The 15,549-nt window shown below is 44.4% G+C and overlaps 1 protein-coding gene across 1 annotated transcript in view; it reads left to right on the top strand.

Moving 5' to 3' along the window:
- Positions 1–15,549, top strand: part of LOC148521613 (prolyl endopeptidase FAP-like) — a 180,107-nt gene that overhangs the window by 140,446 nt on the left and 24,112 nt on the right. Inside the window, exon 21 of the mRNA XM_088474764.1 lies at positions 10,027–10,126. Coding sequence (XP_088330890.1) covers positions 10,027–10,126 — 100 coding nt within the window. The remainder of the gene's footprint in view (positions 1–10,026; positions 10,127–15,549) is intronic.

The following is a 15,549-nucleotide window of genomic DNA, read 5'->3' as shown; positions in this document are numbered from 1 at the left end:
ACATTGCCCATGCCCTCCATGTCCTCCTTAAAAGATGTTACGGATCGCAAGGTGGAAATATGCCTAAAATCCATTTATTCCCTTGCTGAAGGGTCTTCCAGTCCGGCTATGGCCGTGTGCTGGGTGGCCAGAGCCATGGAGCGGTGGGCGGATACCTTGGAAGCGTCTCTGGACACTGACTCTTCCCCTGAACAGGTGGAGTTAGTGGGCAATCTCAGAGACTCAGCTACGTGCATCAATGAAGCAGCCTTAGATATAGGTCTCCTTACTCAGAATCTTCTCGGAAAGCAGTAGCGGCTTGCCGCTCCCTGTGGTTGCGCTCTAGGAAAGTGGCCGCAGATTCCAAGAAGGGATTGGAATGCTTGCCCTTTAATGGACAGGTGTTGTTTGGTCCTGACCTGCACAAAATTGTGGCCACACTGGCAGAAACTAAATCTGCGTGTTTGCCATCAGCTACATTCCCATCAGGGTCTGGTACTTCGTCCTTTCGGCCTTATGGGGCACAGGGTAAGTCCAAGATCCAGTCCTTTCCCAGACAGTCTGGTAACAGGAAATCTGCCAAGCCAAAGAAGCAGGCTTGGAGTAGAAGACATCCTACTCCCAAGTTGGATGATAAGCCTTCAGCCTGACGGGACATGCCTCCCTTTGGGGGACCCCAGAGTGGGAGGCCGCCTGCTTCAGTTTGCCCTGTGCTGGTACCTGACTACCAAGGACACTTGGGTACAGGAGGTGGTCTCTCGGCGGTATGCCCTCTCCTTCCAGCGAAGGCCTCCCAGCCGTTTTTTCACCACTGGCCTTCCGTCAGACCAGGACGAGGCCCTGAAACTCCAAAAGGTGTTGCACTCTATGCTCCAGGCTGGATTTATAGTGCCTGTTCCGTTATCCCAGAGGGGTATGGGTTTCTATTCCAATCTCTTTCTGGTGCAGAAACCCAATGGGTATTACCGACCCATCCTCAAAATCTAATCCCTCAACAAGTCCTTGAGGGTTCCTCGGTTCAGGATGGAGACCCTGCATTCCATTATTCTGGCAATGGAGCCTGGGGATGTCATGGTGTTGTTGGACATTCAGGACGCCTACCTGCATGTCCCTATTATCTTAGCACACCAGTAATTCCTCAGGTTTGCAGTGCTCGACCAACATTTCCAGTTCCAGGCACTGCCCTTTGTTCTGGCCACAGCGCCTCAAGTCTTTACTAAAGTCATGGCATTCATGGCAGCCCACCTGCAGATGCAGGGGGTCCGCTTGTTGCCTTATCTGGATGACCTTCTGTTGTTACCAGGGTCTCCAGAGATCCTCCAGCACCATCTGCAACTGACAATATCTGTGTTACAAAATCACTGCTGGAAGAAATCCACCCTGGTTCCCTCGCAGAGGATGCGCCATCTCGGGACCCTGTTGGACTCTCAACAACAGAAGATCTTTGTGATGGAGGAAAAGATCTCTGCATTACAGGCAAGGGTACGCAGTGATGAGGTTACTGGGCTCCATGTTGTCAATGTTTGATATGGTGGAATATGCCCAGTTTCACTCCAGATCTCTGCAGAAATTGATCCTATCCAGATGGAATGGGTTGCCTCATCTGATAAGACACAGACCATGGTGCTTTCTCCGGAGGTACATTTGTCTCTGGCCTGGTGGCTGCAGATGACTCACCTGAACAGATATGCACCTTTTGGGTGGCAAACTGGGTCCTTCTGACAATGGACACCAGTCTTCGAGGCTGGGCAGCAGTGATGGGTCCACACTTGTTCCAGGGCAGGTGGACTCCAGCAGAATCTGCGCTTCCAATAAACATCTTGGAACTTTAGGTGGTATTCAAAGTTCGCCAGCAAGCAAAACATGTTCTCCAAGGAAAACCCGTTCAAGTACAATCAGACAACGCCACCACGGTGGTTTACATAAACTGCCAAGGAGTTACCCAAAGTCAGGCGGCACTGACAGAGGTGTCCTGCATCCTGACTTGGGTGGAGAGCAATTTCCCTGCCCTCTCGGGACTCATACCGGGAGTCCTCAACTGGGAAGCAGACTTTCTCAGCCGTCAAGATGTGCATCCAGGTGAACAAGTGGGGCCATCCAGAGGTAGACCTCATGGCCTCCCAACACAACAACAAGCTGCCTGTGTACGGGTCAAGAATAAGAGACATGGAGGCTCTTTTTGTAAATGCTCTGTCGGTCCAGTTTGTGTACCTGTTGATAGCTCCAGCGAGGCCCAGACGTCACTGGTACTCAGATCTTCGGAGTGTCTCCGAAGATATGGCATACTTTCTTTGAATGGTGTTGCCCTAGAGGCTATGATCCTCATGTGTTCAGGTTATCCAGGGTGTTGGCTTTCATACAGGCAGGCTTAGATCACGGTCTTTGCCTTGTTTCTCTGAAGGTGCAAGTTTCTGCCCTGTCAGTGTGGTTTCAGAGTATCCTGGGAGGCTGAAAACTTTAACTCTGAGGTGCCCGATGTTTGCTGCCATCGCCTATACCCCAAGGTATCCTGTGGAACCCTATGGACTTTGTAGAAATAGAGATAACAAGGGTAAGTTCTTACCATATCTCATATTTTCTTCTGTAAACAAACGTGTGATCTCATCCTGGTTGAAGATGTGATAAATTGAAGAAAGAGGAATGAACACAATAAAATGCTCAGATCCTAGTCAAACCCACCTAAAAAAAGAGGACAGACAGCACACTGCAACTCCAGTTGGCCGCATTTTAATAAGTCAGGGTAAACCTGTTGTAATCAACAGTGCGACCATTAGTTCAGTTATTATATCCAGGCTACTGTAGTTGTGGTCTTCATCTTTAACAGCTCCCTTTCTTATTATGTGTTCACTGGTAGGTGTTTATCTCAGATACTGTCTACATAACTGTAGTCAATAACCAGTCAAGTATAAATGGATTGAAACAGTACAAAATCACCAGGTGAAAATGTTGAATTCAAATCAGCCAGTAGGGTCAGGACAGGCAGCAAGGAACAATGATCAGGAAGGAAAGAACAATGATTCAATAAGAGAACAGACTCAGATGAGAGGCAAGATTTACACTGATCAGACATAACATTAAAACCACTGACAAGTGAAGTGAATAACAATGGGCCGAATTCAATTCAATGTGAAGATGAATAGCGCTATTCAATATAACACACTGTGTGCCTGCTTGGGAATTGGTTAAGTCAGAGAATGCCAGTTCTCGCACCTGAATTGGTGCAAGAACTGGAATTCTCTGACTAAAGTGCCGGGCACGCAGAAGTTAGCGCCGTGCTAAGCCGGCAAACAGCTGCGCGCCCGGCACTTTTGTCGGATTTCTCCTCGCATCCTCAGGGGGGTGCGGCAAGAAATCCTTTAGCCGCCCAAACAGCGCAGTGTATTGAATAGGTGCGGGAGCTCCCTCCCACAACTATTCAGCTTCGCATTGAATTGAATTCGGCCCAATGACCATCTCATTACAATGGCACCTGTCAAAGAGTGAGATATATTAGGCAGCAAGTGAATGCTCATTTCTTGAAGTTGATGTGTTGGAAGAAGAAAAATTGGGCCAACGTAAGGATCTGAGCTAATGTCTTGGTGCCAGATACCAAAGGACACCTTCAGAGGTATTGGGGAGGTAATGCCTTGAAGGGTCCGAGCTGTTATGGCAGCATGAGGGGGACCTATGCAAAATTAGGCAGGTCATTTTAATGTTATGGCTGATCGATGGTATAATGGGTGTCTGGGTGATGCCAGGCGTGAATTATAGTGGTGTTGTCATAGTAATGTGTTCATATGCGCAAGACTCACTGTGGACTATAAGAAGTCTGCCTTTGGATGCTAATATAAACACGCAAAATACTACTCATTTTTTTTATTCTGCCGCCAGGAGAATAAAATAAGGGGGCTTCACTGGCCTAATTTTGAGAAATGTAGGGCCTGGGCATATTCCCCTCAGTTTTAATAGTTTATGTAAAGTAATTGGGAAAGAAAGAATAGACTGAGTTCTACTTTCATTTTAAATCCCATCTAAAATGACAAAACAGAAATAGTTCACAATAATCTTGCCTCAAAAGAGGCAGAATAGAAAGCTACAAGTGAGAATGATAATAAATAGGAAAATTGACAGGCCATCATCACTATCGTTATTATTACCAGTCCCTCATACAGTATGTTGCTGCAAAATCTCCATAGTGGCATACAGGGATCAGTAACACAGAAATAATACAATATAATCAGACAGTACGGGGGGGGGGTCAGTGTGATATCTGTACTGCTGAATGACAATAACAATAGCAGTCAGTGAGGCAGATGTATTAACTGCCGATGCGGCATCAGCGCATAATAACGCTTCTCCCCTATATATGATTGGGGGGCTTGGCAGTAATAACTAGAGCACTATGCGCTCCAGTCATTATCTATAAAATAGCAGTGCCGATAGCCTGGGCAATGTATGAACGGTCAGTACGCCTGATCGTTCCGCCTGCTGCACACTGCATGCAGGCACCTTTGCAATGTGATCCTTGCTATTATGCAAATGCAGCAGGAGGTGTATGACACCCCCTGCTGCATTTGTGATCCCTGCTCAGCAACGGAGGTCACAGTGCTGGGATCGCCATCGCGACCATCGGTGGTCAATGGTCGCGATGGAGGACGGTGCCGGGCAGCCGGCCAGCTGAGTAAGCCTCAGCTTACTCAGGCTGGCCAGCTTGCGAGCCCAGCAGACTGCGTACGTCCAACGCAGTCTCTGGACTTGCCACTCCCAGAAAATGGAGTGGACACGTCCCGTGTCCTGGAACGCTATCCGTCTCCGCTCTCGCACTGCCCCTTAAATGCCTCTGCTTGTCAATCAGGCAGAGGCATTCAAGAACTAGCGTGCGTTTTAGCAGGACCCATTCTGCACACTTACAGAATGGGTCCTGCGGTGCAGATTCCCGATAATCGGGAGTCTGCGTTCATTGTGACTTCAGCATCTGCAGTGCCACATATTGCATTTTTGGGCCGTGATTCACAGTTATTTGCATAATCCAACGCTGCCCAGGGAGGGTGGCACTGCCCTTCTGGGAGACCAGGGCATTCTGGGAGAGTAATGAAGTAATTAATTAAGTACGCTCAAAACCATGTCTAAAATATGTGTGTCTTTTTGCTTGGTTTTACCTTTTTGCAGTTTTTTAAACCACTTTAAAAAAAAACAAAAAACATCTTTGTTGAAAGCATAAAAAAGTAGTGATTAAATCATCACAAAAGGGGCACATATATTTTAACGCTAAAGACCAGATAATTTCTTAAAGTAGTCAATATTTATTACCCATAAGCCACCTTCAGTGGTAAGGAGCACATAATATATTAATGAAATCATATTACAGAAAGTGATTTAGTTAATAACCACCACTGCAGTTGAATAAAGGGGGAGGGGACTTGGACTGCACTCCCTAATTTTAAACATAATAAGAGGTGCCACCATGCTGAGACTTGTAGTACAATGCAGGAAACAAGAATGCAGGAGCACACTCTAAGCCCTAAGGGGTCTATTTATCATGATAAAAATATCATGAGTGATATTTTAGTTTTGAACTCACCAAGAGTTCATTGTTAAAACTCATGCTATTCATCATTCCCCTGTTATAAAAGTATCACTTCCGAAAAGATGCTATTTTTGCGAAGACATCTTTTCAGAAAGTGATACTTTTCCCCTGTCCGTGTTCCCTTTCTGTCTGCATCCTCTCCACACAGAGCCCCCGCTCCTCACACACACCCGCTCCTGGCTCATCTGTATGTGTCCCTAGTGCCCTCGCACATCCCATCGCTGTAATTAACCCCGACCCCATGGCCGCCTGTGTCCATCATTCCCGTCTCCCCCTGTCCGTGCAGCATCCCCTCCGGCCGCCCGTGTCAGCGCCGGCCCTCTCTTCCCCTGTGGCCACCTGTGTCAGCCCTGGCTCCCCACGGCTGTACATGTTTATGCGCCCCCACCCCGGCCACCAGTGACAGCACCAGCCCACTCTCCACTCGCGGCCGCCTGTATCTGTCCCGATCCCCAGCGGCTGTATATGTAAGTGCAGCACCCCCCCACTGACTGCGGCCACCAGTGACAGTGCCAGCTCTGGCTTCCCGCGGCCGCTGGTGTCAGTAGCCGACCCCCTCTAACTCGCCACTGAGTCTGTTCTCTTGTTCTGCTCATCTGTGTATGTTCTTTGTTAGATGCTGCAGAACCCTTGTGGCACCATATAAATAAGGGATAATAATAATAAAAATAATGACCAATGTCACCATTCATATCATTAAGAATCCAATTAGTGTTCAAAATAGCTGATAGTTGGAGGAATCTGCTAGTCGCTGTATATATACAGTATTAGTAAATATAAAACTGGAATTTCCAAAAAGAGTCCGGTCCAGTAATAGTTATATAGGGCAGTTTTCCGTGTTACTCACTTTAAGCCGCCTCTTAGGTACATACTGTATATTATCTGGATGATCAACAATCTAAAGCCAACTACCTCCAGCTCCTGGGGCAAAATCAGCAGTGGCTGAACCGGGAGGCTCTCGTCTCCAATGCATCTGTCTGTAATAACAGTGATTAACAAGCGGTGAGAGCCGACTAATGCTTCCCAGCTGTCAGCTCCCAGAGACAAGTAAATGGTATGCTGGTCTAGATCAAAACTCACCGCACAAGATCATATACAGCAACAGGCTTCAGCTAGTAAAGTATCATGCACACAGCAGCCGCTGTACATGTCCTGGTAAAACTTAAAGTACATAAGCAATGATCATAGAAGAAATAATAATAGGACAACATCGTACTATCAAGTCATGCATATACAATACATCAAGATAGAACTTCAGATAAAATAGTATTACTATCCCAGTGGCATAACCAAATACAATTGGCATGGGATGCAGTCAGGAAGCCGACAGTCGAAATGGCGACCGCCGACTTCCCGACTGTCTAATCTCGGCAGGGGTCTAATGACAGGTGTCCAAGTCCCAACACCTGTCATTTTACCTATGCCGGGAGCCCGACGCCCGGCATACCGATCGAAGGTATGCCAGGCGGCGGGCACGGACAGCCACGGGAGGGGAGGGTTAGATTAGGGGCTCCTGGGGAGCACTTAGGGTTAGGCACCCCCCCAGGAGGGTTAGGGTCAGGCTAGGGGAAGGGGTGGTTAGGGTTAGGCACCCCTGGGGGGAGGTTAAGGTTAGGCACCCCCCTGGGAGACTTAGGTTTAGGTTGCGGGGAAGGGGGGGGGTTAGGTTTAGATACTTACAGGGGGGGTAGGGTTAGGCACTTGGGGGGAGGTTAGGGTTAGGCACCCCTAAGTAAGGGTTAGGGTTAGGTGGGGTAGGGTTAGTTCTGTTAAAATACTTACTTGTCAAGAGAAGCAGAGGGTCAACATTATGAGGAGGTGGATATTTGATCATCCTGGAGAAGCAGCCGAGTTTCAGACCACATTGTGGAATGAAAATACCTCCAAATTTCCATGTTGATACAATGGGGTAACTGTGATAGAGTGCGAGTTTGACAAATGTGCGTATTTCCTGCGAGATCTCATCAAGATTGGATTCGCCGTATGTAACAGAATGTGAGTACATGCTAATTTGGCTGAATCTGGCGACAGCAGTTATAGCTGCGACACCACTCGCCCTTCTGATGTTTCTCATGTTAAACATACAACTCGCTGGATAGTATAGTGAGTAAATTGCAAACATCGCTCGAAACTCGCAGAAATAAAACTCGCCAGACAATAAACAGCCCCCAGGCCAGCGGGACTAATGAGAATCAGCATCTGAGGCTGTTATCCCACATATGTGGCCTATTAGAGAACACACTATTAGATCAGGAGGTGGTCCATCTTTTCAGGCTGAGAAACACAAACCTTCTGAGCCTAAATGAGCAGATGAGAGATCCATAGTCTGATAGTAACTATACAACCAGGGGCGTACTGTATCTATAATGGGTGTAGGGTTTGCAGGGAACATGGGTCCCTGGGTCCAGGGGGACCCACACCGCACACCCTGCACCCATATAGTCTTATGCTTACGTGTCCATAGTCTCCAAAGCAGGGGCAGAATTCCAGCTCTAAAGGGGCACCTTGTCCACAACATATTCACCCCACTTAGGGCTGTAACCCAGAGTGTAGTGCCACGGCTGCCCAATACATGTCACCCCTTCCAGGCACCTGAGAAGCCACAATACACTAGTGAAGAGCTCCATGTCAGACCATGAGCTGCTGCCTTCGTCTATCTATTTCCTGTCTGCATGCAAATTGCTACATTACAGTATCAGTGGCTGTGACGTGGGGGGCACCAAATTATAACTTGCCTCTGGGCGTCTGGGATGAACTTACGCCACTGCTCCAAAGTGCTGCTCTGCATCCATCACTGGGCCGACGAGGCAGAGCAGCAAAAATCATTGGGAAAATGCCGGTGTGACTCGCACATGTGAAGTACTGCTGTCCCCGGGAAAACAGTTCAGACACCATTTTCCTGGAGACCCACGCATGCCACTAATTCAGAATCTACTGCACTGCGGCACCGCCAGAGAGAGGACCCCTCCTCTGTTAAAACGCCTCTAAGTACAACACTTCAGGGGGGCAGTAATCCTAAAAATTGAATTTCTTTTTTCCACATAAGTGCAATACTAAGCAAGGATTTCTCCTTATCCACATTATTTTCCCCATCAGACAAATCTGACATTTACAAGCATTGCAATCCTTTACCCCAAAGGCACATGCTTACACATAAAAGAGGATGAATAGCTGTAAAACAGGCTCATGCCACCACACAGGAGCATTTGGCTTATTCGTAAGTGAGCCACCGTGCGTAAGTAGTTGTTATGAATTGTTTTGGACTATTATAAATGCTTCCTTTATATGTTATCAGACACATTAATGAGAGTTTTAGCTTCTCCATAGTGTTTTGTTCTGCCAGAGACTAGAGAACAACTTTTGTGCTTATGTGATACTTCCGCAGACTCACGTTGATCATTGCTATTTATTATTTCTCCTAATACTTCATATTTTATGAGTAATAAACTAAATATACTGTTTTATTCATGCCAGACTTATTTTGAGGCTTATTTTATATGTAAATGATGGAGAACAGTCAAGTATACAATATGCATATGTGTTTGAATGTTTTTCAGTTCAAGGGCTTATTTACTGTACTAAGATACCTTTTTTTAGAATTGGGGCTATATAGCAAAGGCTCAATGCAGAAGATATCAGAGATGACTCCTACATTCACAGTCCCCAATATTTCCAGTTGGGGTCTGCAGTCTTCATCAATTTATCAAGCTCTGAAATGCATGTTTTTTAGTTGGCTTTAGCCATTGTAGACTACAGGCAGCTTTTTCACTATTCTTTCTGCCACAAATGATAAATAGCCCAAAAACTATTTATAGCCAACGCAGAGTGGATGCAGCCATTACTCAGGTTTAACAAATATTTTTGAAAATGCCGCCGACCTAATCACTAGGAAAATGTGTTAATACTAAAAGACTAGCAATGTGGCTGTGACCAAAGACTAGTGATATGTTTGTGACCAACGACTAGTAATGTGGCTGTGACCAAAGACTAGTAATGTGACTGTGACCAACGACTAGTAATGTGGCTGTGACCAAAGACTAGTAATGTGACTGTGACCAACGACTAGTAATGTAGCTGTGACCAAAGACTACTAATGTAGCTGTGACCAAAGACTAGTAATGTGGCTGTGACCAAAGACTAGTAATGTGACTGTGACCAAAGACTGGTAATGTGGCTCTGACCAAAGACTATTAATGTGGCTGTGACCAAAGACTAGTAATGTAGCTGTGACCAAAGACTAGTAATGTGGCTGTGACCAAAGACTAGTAATGTGGCTGTGACCAAAGACTAGTAATGTAGCTGTGACCAAAGACTAGTAATGTGGCTGTGACCAAAGACTAGTAATGTAGCTGTGACCAAAGACTAGTAATGTAGCTGTGACCAAAGACTAGTAATGTGGCGGTGACCAAAGACTAGTAATGTGTACAGTAATATTGTAATCTGACATCTATGTGTACTAATTCTGTAAATTCTTCCTTTAGTCATATGGAGGTTATGTAACATCCATGGTTCTTGGTCAAAATACAGGACTTTTTAAATGTGGGATTGCTGTTGCTCCTGTTTCAAACTGGGAATATTATGGTATGTAAAAGTTTATATATATTTTTTTTTTATATGATATATACATAGTTTCCATACACCAAGGAAATTAAAGCTATTTTGTTTTTACTGTATGTTTTACATAATCCTAATAGGGATCTCAGTGATGTAATTGGCACTCCATGGGGTTTATACTGGTTGCACTCATTCTAGCACATTGCATAGATGAAGCAAAGGGCAGATGTAACATGAATTATTTGTAATGCTTCTAATTTTATTTATTTAAATGAAAGAACAATTGTTAATCATTTCCTAAAGTGACTCATATCTTAAAATGTTTGTGACACATTTTGATTAAAGCTCCTCTATTCCCCAACTTATTATTTTGGTTGGGGTCACTCCACTCTAGATTTTACAATTTCTTATATTGACGATGGTCTTGGTGCTTACATCTTCTGCACTGCTGTAACAGTGTCCGAAAATGACAGCTACTGCAGTTGTAGGATTGTCAGATTGCAACTCTGGCAACATGATAAAAGGGAATGCACTGAGGGGCCTATTCATAATACCTTAAAACTCTGTGGAGGTAATTAGGTTTAGAACTCGCATGGAGTTGTAAATAATTACCGGAGGAATTAATCATTTCTCCTCCCCATAACTATCTATTTAGAAAAGCTGTCATTTTTGCGATGACAGCTTTTCGGGATATAGATAGTTATCTCAACCTACACTAACTTACTGCAGCTGGAAGCCGTTCTGCGCATGCATGCGCTGTTACATTCATAAAGCCAGTGCATGCGCAGCACTGCTTACAGCGGCGGTAATTAGGCCCCTCAATCTGTAAATATATATATATGCAGATAGTAGGAGTAGCGCACTCGTGAGAATAGTATAAAAAGTATAATTTTACTAGTAATAATGCTCACATACATCAAGGTTAAGAACTTTGTACATAGGGCCTGATTCAGAGCGAGCGCTCTGTCAGAGCGTCCGGCTCTGAATCAGGGCCATAGTCCAGTAATCAGCTCTTCTCAGCTGGCAGATCTCTTAGTAGCCACCACTATAGGAGCCTCTGGGTCAGCGCTGCTTCTGGAGATAGCAGATGACTTCAATGTCTCACATCAGTTTAGAAATTCTGGGATCCTCCTGGCAAGAGGAAATTTAAGGATAAAGCAGCAAATAAATCTTGAAATGTTACCTGGAGAGATATAGGATTACCTGCGCTGAAGTGCATTGCTGTGTATGTGAGATATATATATAAATTCAAAGACATCTGGAACTCACTGTTACACCATGTCACCATGTAATTCACCCAGTTGCCCCCTGTGGAGATACATACATGCACATACAGAGACACTGCAGGATAATTATATATATACATATTTATATTTATTATATATATATATATATATATATATATATATATATATATATATATATATATATATATATATACAGGTTGGGTCTCCCATATCCAAAATGCTTGGGACCAGGGGTATTTTGGATAATGGAATATTCTGTATTTTGGAATATTTGCATACCATAATGAAATATCTTGGGAATAGGACACAGAATGCATTTATGTGTTATATACACCTTATACACACAGCCTGCAGGTAATTTTATACAATATATTCAATAATTTTGTGGATCAAACACAGTTGTGTACAGAAATGAAATTCATTTATGTTTCATATGCACCTTATACACAAAGCCAGAAGGTAATTTTATACAATATTTTTAATAATTTGTGCCTTAGACAAAGTTTGTGTACATTGAACCATCAAAAATTAAAGGTTTCATTATCTCAGTCATGCCAAAAAAATTCCGTATTTCGGAATACGGAATATTCCGTATTTCGGAATATTTGGATATGGGAGACTCAACCTGTGTGTGTGTATATATATATATATATATATATATATATATATATATGTATATATACTGTATATATATATATATATATATGTATATATTAGGGGTGTGCACCGGCCACTTTTCGTGTTTTGTGTTTTGGTTTTGGATCTGGATCTTTCTTCGTGTTTTGGATCTGGATTGGTTTTGCCAAAACCACCCTTCCGTGTTTTGGGTTCTGGGTTTTGTGTTTTGGATCTGTATTTTTTTGAAAAAAAGCATAAAAACAGCTAAAATCACAGAATTTGTAGGTTTTTCTGCTCCTATGCTATTATTAACCTCAATAACCTTAATTTCCACTCATTTCCAGTCTATTCTGAATACCTCACACCTCACAATAGTGTTTTTATGTCCAAAAGGTTGCACCGAGGTAGCTGGATGACTATGCTAAGCGACACGAGTGGGCGGCACAAACACGTGACCCATCTAGGCGTGAAACTGCAGTGGCAGACAGGATGGCATTGAAAAACTAGGCCCCAAACTGTACATAATGCAAAGAAAAAAAAGAGGTGCAAGATGGAATTGTCCTTGGGCCCTCCCACCCACCCTTATGTTGTATAAACGGGACATGCACACTTTAACAAACCAATCATTTCAGCGCCAGGGTCTGCCACACAACTGTGGCTGAAATGATTGGTTCGTTTGGGCCCCCACAAAACAAGCTGGCAATTAATCTGTCCCTGCACAAACTGGCTCTACGGAGGCAAGAAGTCGTCCTCATCCTCCTCATCCACAGATTCCTCACCCTCTTCAGTGTTATGTACATCCTCATCCTCACAGAGTATTAATTCGTCCCTGCTGGAACCACAGGTCCCTCTGTACGTTCTGGAGGCTGGTCTCCCTGGAAGAGTTGATCATTCATTTTATGAACATCATCTTCTCCACATTTTGTGGAAGCAACCTGCTACGCCTTTCGCTAACAAGGTTCCCGGCTGCACTAAACACTCTTTCGGAGTACACACTGGAGGGGGGGCAACTCAGGTAAAATAGAGCCAGTTTGTACAGGGACCTCCAAATTGCTTCTTTTTCCTGCCAGTACAGGTACGGACTGTCTGACATGCCTACTTGGATGCTGTCACCGATGTAATCCTTTAACAGACAGACGCACGCTTGTCGCTGCTGCTTTGAGGATTCAAGTGCGGCTACAGCCCACACAATTCACAAAGACAGAAAAAAAAAAAGAATATTTTTATTGTTTGTGGAGCACACTTTGAGGGTTACACCACCCTCTAACAGACAGACGCACGCTTGTCGCTGCTGCTTTGAGGATGCAAGTGCGGCTACAGCCCACACAATTCACAAAGACAGAAAAAAGAAGAAGAATATTTTTATTCTTTGTGTAGCACACTTTGAGGGTGTCACCACCCTTTAACAGACAGACGCACGCTTGTCGCTGCTGCTTTAAGGATGCAGGTGCGGCTACAGCCCACACATTTCACAAAGACCGAAAAAAAAAGAACAATATTTTAATTGTTTGTGTAGCACACTTTGAGGGTGTCACCACCCTTTAACAGACAGACGCACGCTTGTCGCTGCTGCTTTAAGGATGCAGGTGCGGCTACAGCCCACACAATTCACAAAGACAGAAAAAAGAAGAATATTTTTATTGTTTGTGTAGCACACTTTGAGGGTGTCACCACCCTTTAACAGACAGACGCACGCTTGTCGCTGCTGCTTTGAGGATGCAAGTGCGGCTACATCGCACACAAGTCACAAACACATAAAAAAAATAGTTTTTTATTTTTTGGAGCACTTTGAGAGTTACACCACCCTTTAACAGACAGACGCACGCTTGTCGCTGCTGCTTTAAGGATGCAGGTGCGGCTACAGCCCACACATTTCACAAAGACCGAAAAAAAAGAACAATATTTTAATTGTTTGTGTAGAACACTTTGAGGGTGTCACCACCCTTTAACAGACAGACGCACGCTTGTCGCTGCTGCTTTAAGGATGCAGGTGCGGCTACAGCCCACACAATTCACATAGACAGATAAAAGAAGAAGAATATTTTTATTGTTTGTGTAGCACACTTTGAGGGTGTCACCACCCTTTAACAGACAGATGCACGCTTGTCACTGCTGCTTTAAGGATGCAGGTGCGGCTACAGCCCACACATTTCACAAAGACCGAAAAAAAAAGAACAATATTTTAATTGTTTGTGTAGCACACTTTGAGGGTGTCACCACCCTTTAACAGACAGACGCACGCTTGTCGCAGCTGCTTTAAGGATGCAGGTGCGGCTACAGCCCACACAATTCACAAAGACAGAAAAAAGAACAATATTTTAATTGTTTGTGTAGCACACTTTGAGGGTGTCACCACCCTTTAACAGACAGACGCACGCTTGTCGCTGCTGCTTTACGGATGCAGGTGCGGCTACAGCCCACACAATTCACAAAGACAGAAAAAAGAAGAATATTTTTATTGTTTGTGTAGCACACTTTGAGGGTGTCACCACCCTTTAACAGACAGACGCACGCTTGTCGCTGCTGCTTTGAGGATGCAAGTGCGGCTACATCGCACACATGTCACAAACACATTAAAAAAATAGTTTTTTATTTTTTGGAGCACTTCGTGAGTTACACCACCCTTTAACAGACAGACGCACGCTTGTCGCTGCTGCTTTAAGGATGCAGGTGCGGCTACAGCCCACACAATTCACAAAGACAGAAAAAAGAAGAAGAATATTTTTATTGTTTGTGTAGCACACTTTGAGGGTGTCACCACCCTTTAACAGACAGACGCACGCTTGTCGCTGCTGCTTTGAGGATGCAAGTGTGGCTACATCGCACACAAGTCACAAACACATTAAAAAAATTTTTTTGATTTTTTGGAGCACTTTGAGAGTTACAACACCCTTTAACAGACAGACGCACGCTTGTCGCTGCTGCTTTGAGGATGCAAGTGCGGCTACAGCCCACACAATTCACAAAGACAGAAAAAAAAGAACAATATTTTAATTGTTTGTGTAGCACACTTTGAGAGTGTCACCACCCTTTAACAGACAGACGCACGCTTGTCGCTGCTGCTTTAAGGATGCAGGTGCGGCTACAGCCCACACATTTCACAAAGACAGAAAAAAAAAGAACAATATTTTAATTGTTTGTGTAGCACACTTTGAGGGTGTCACCACCCTTTAACAGACAGACGCACGCTTGTCGCTGCTGCTTTGAGGATGCAGGTGGAATCTAGACGGGATTTGGAACCGAGGACACACTACCTCCATCAATTGTCTAAATCCCACTGCACTAATGTTGGATACCGAACGCACGTCTAACACCAACATAGCAGTCAAGGCCTCAGTTATACGTTTTGCTTCAGGATGACTGCTGTCGTACTTCATCCTCATCGCTAGGGACTGTTGGAGGGTCAATTGTTTAGTAAAAGTAGTGATGTTCCTACTTCCTCTCTGGGATGATGAACAACTCCCAGCAGCAGCAACAGCACTAGTAGGAAGTGGTTCTTGATCTTTCCCTATTTTATTTTTATCAGAGAAAGTTTGGTCCAACATTTATGTTATATTGATATATATACGTGCGGCTAAAGCGCAC

Source organism: Taudactylus pleione, unplaced genomic scaffold (genome assembly GCF_031769625.1).
Source record: "Taudactylus pleione unplaced genomic scaffold, aTauple2 ptg000156l, whole genome shotgun sequence".
In the NCBI taxonomy this organism is placed as follows: domain Eukaryota; kingdom Metazoa; phylum Chordata; class Amphibia; order Anura; family Myobatrachidae; genus Taudactylus; species Taudactylus pleione.
This window is presented reverse-complemented; position numbering and strand designations above follow the sequence as displayed.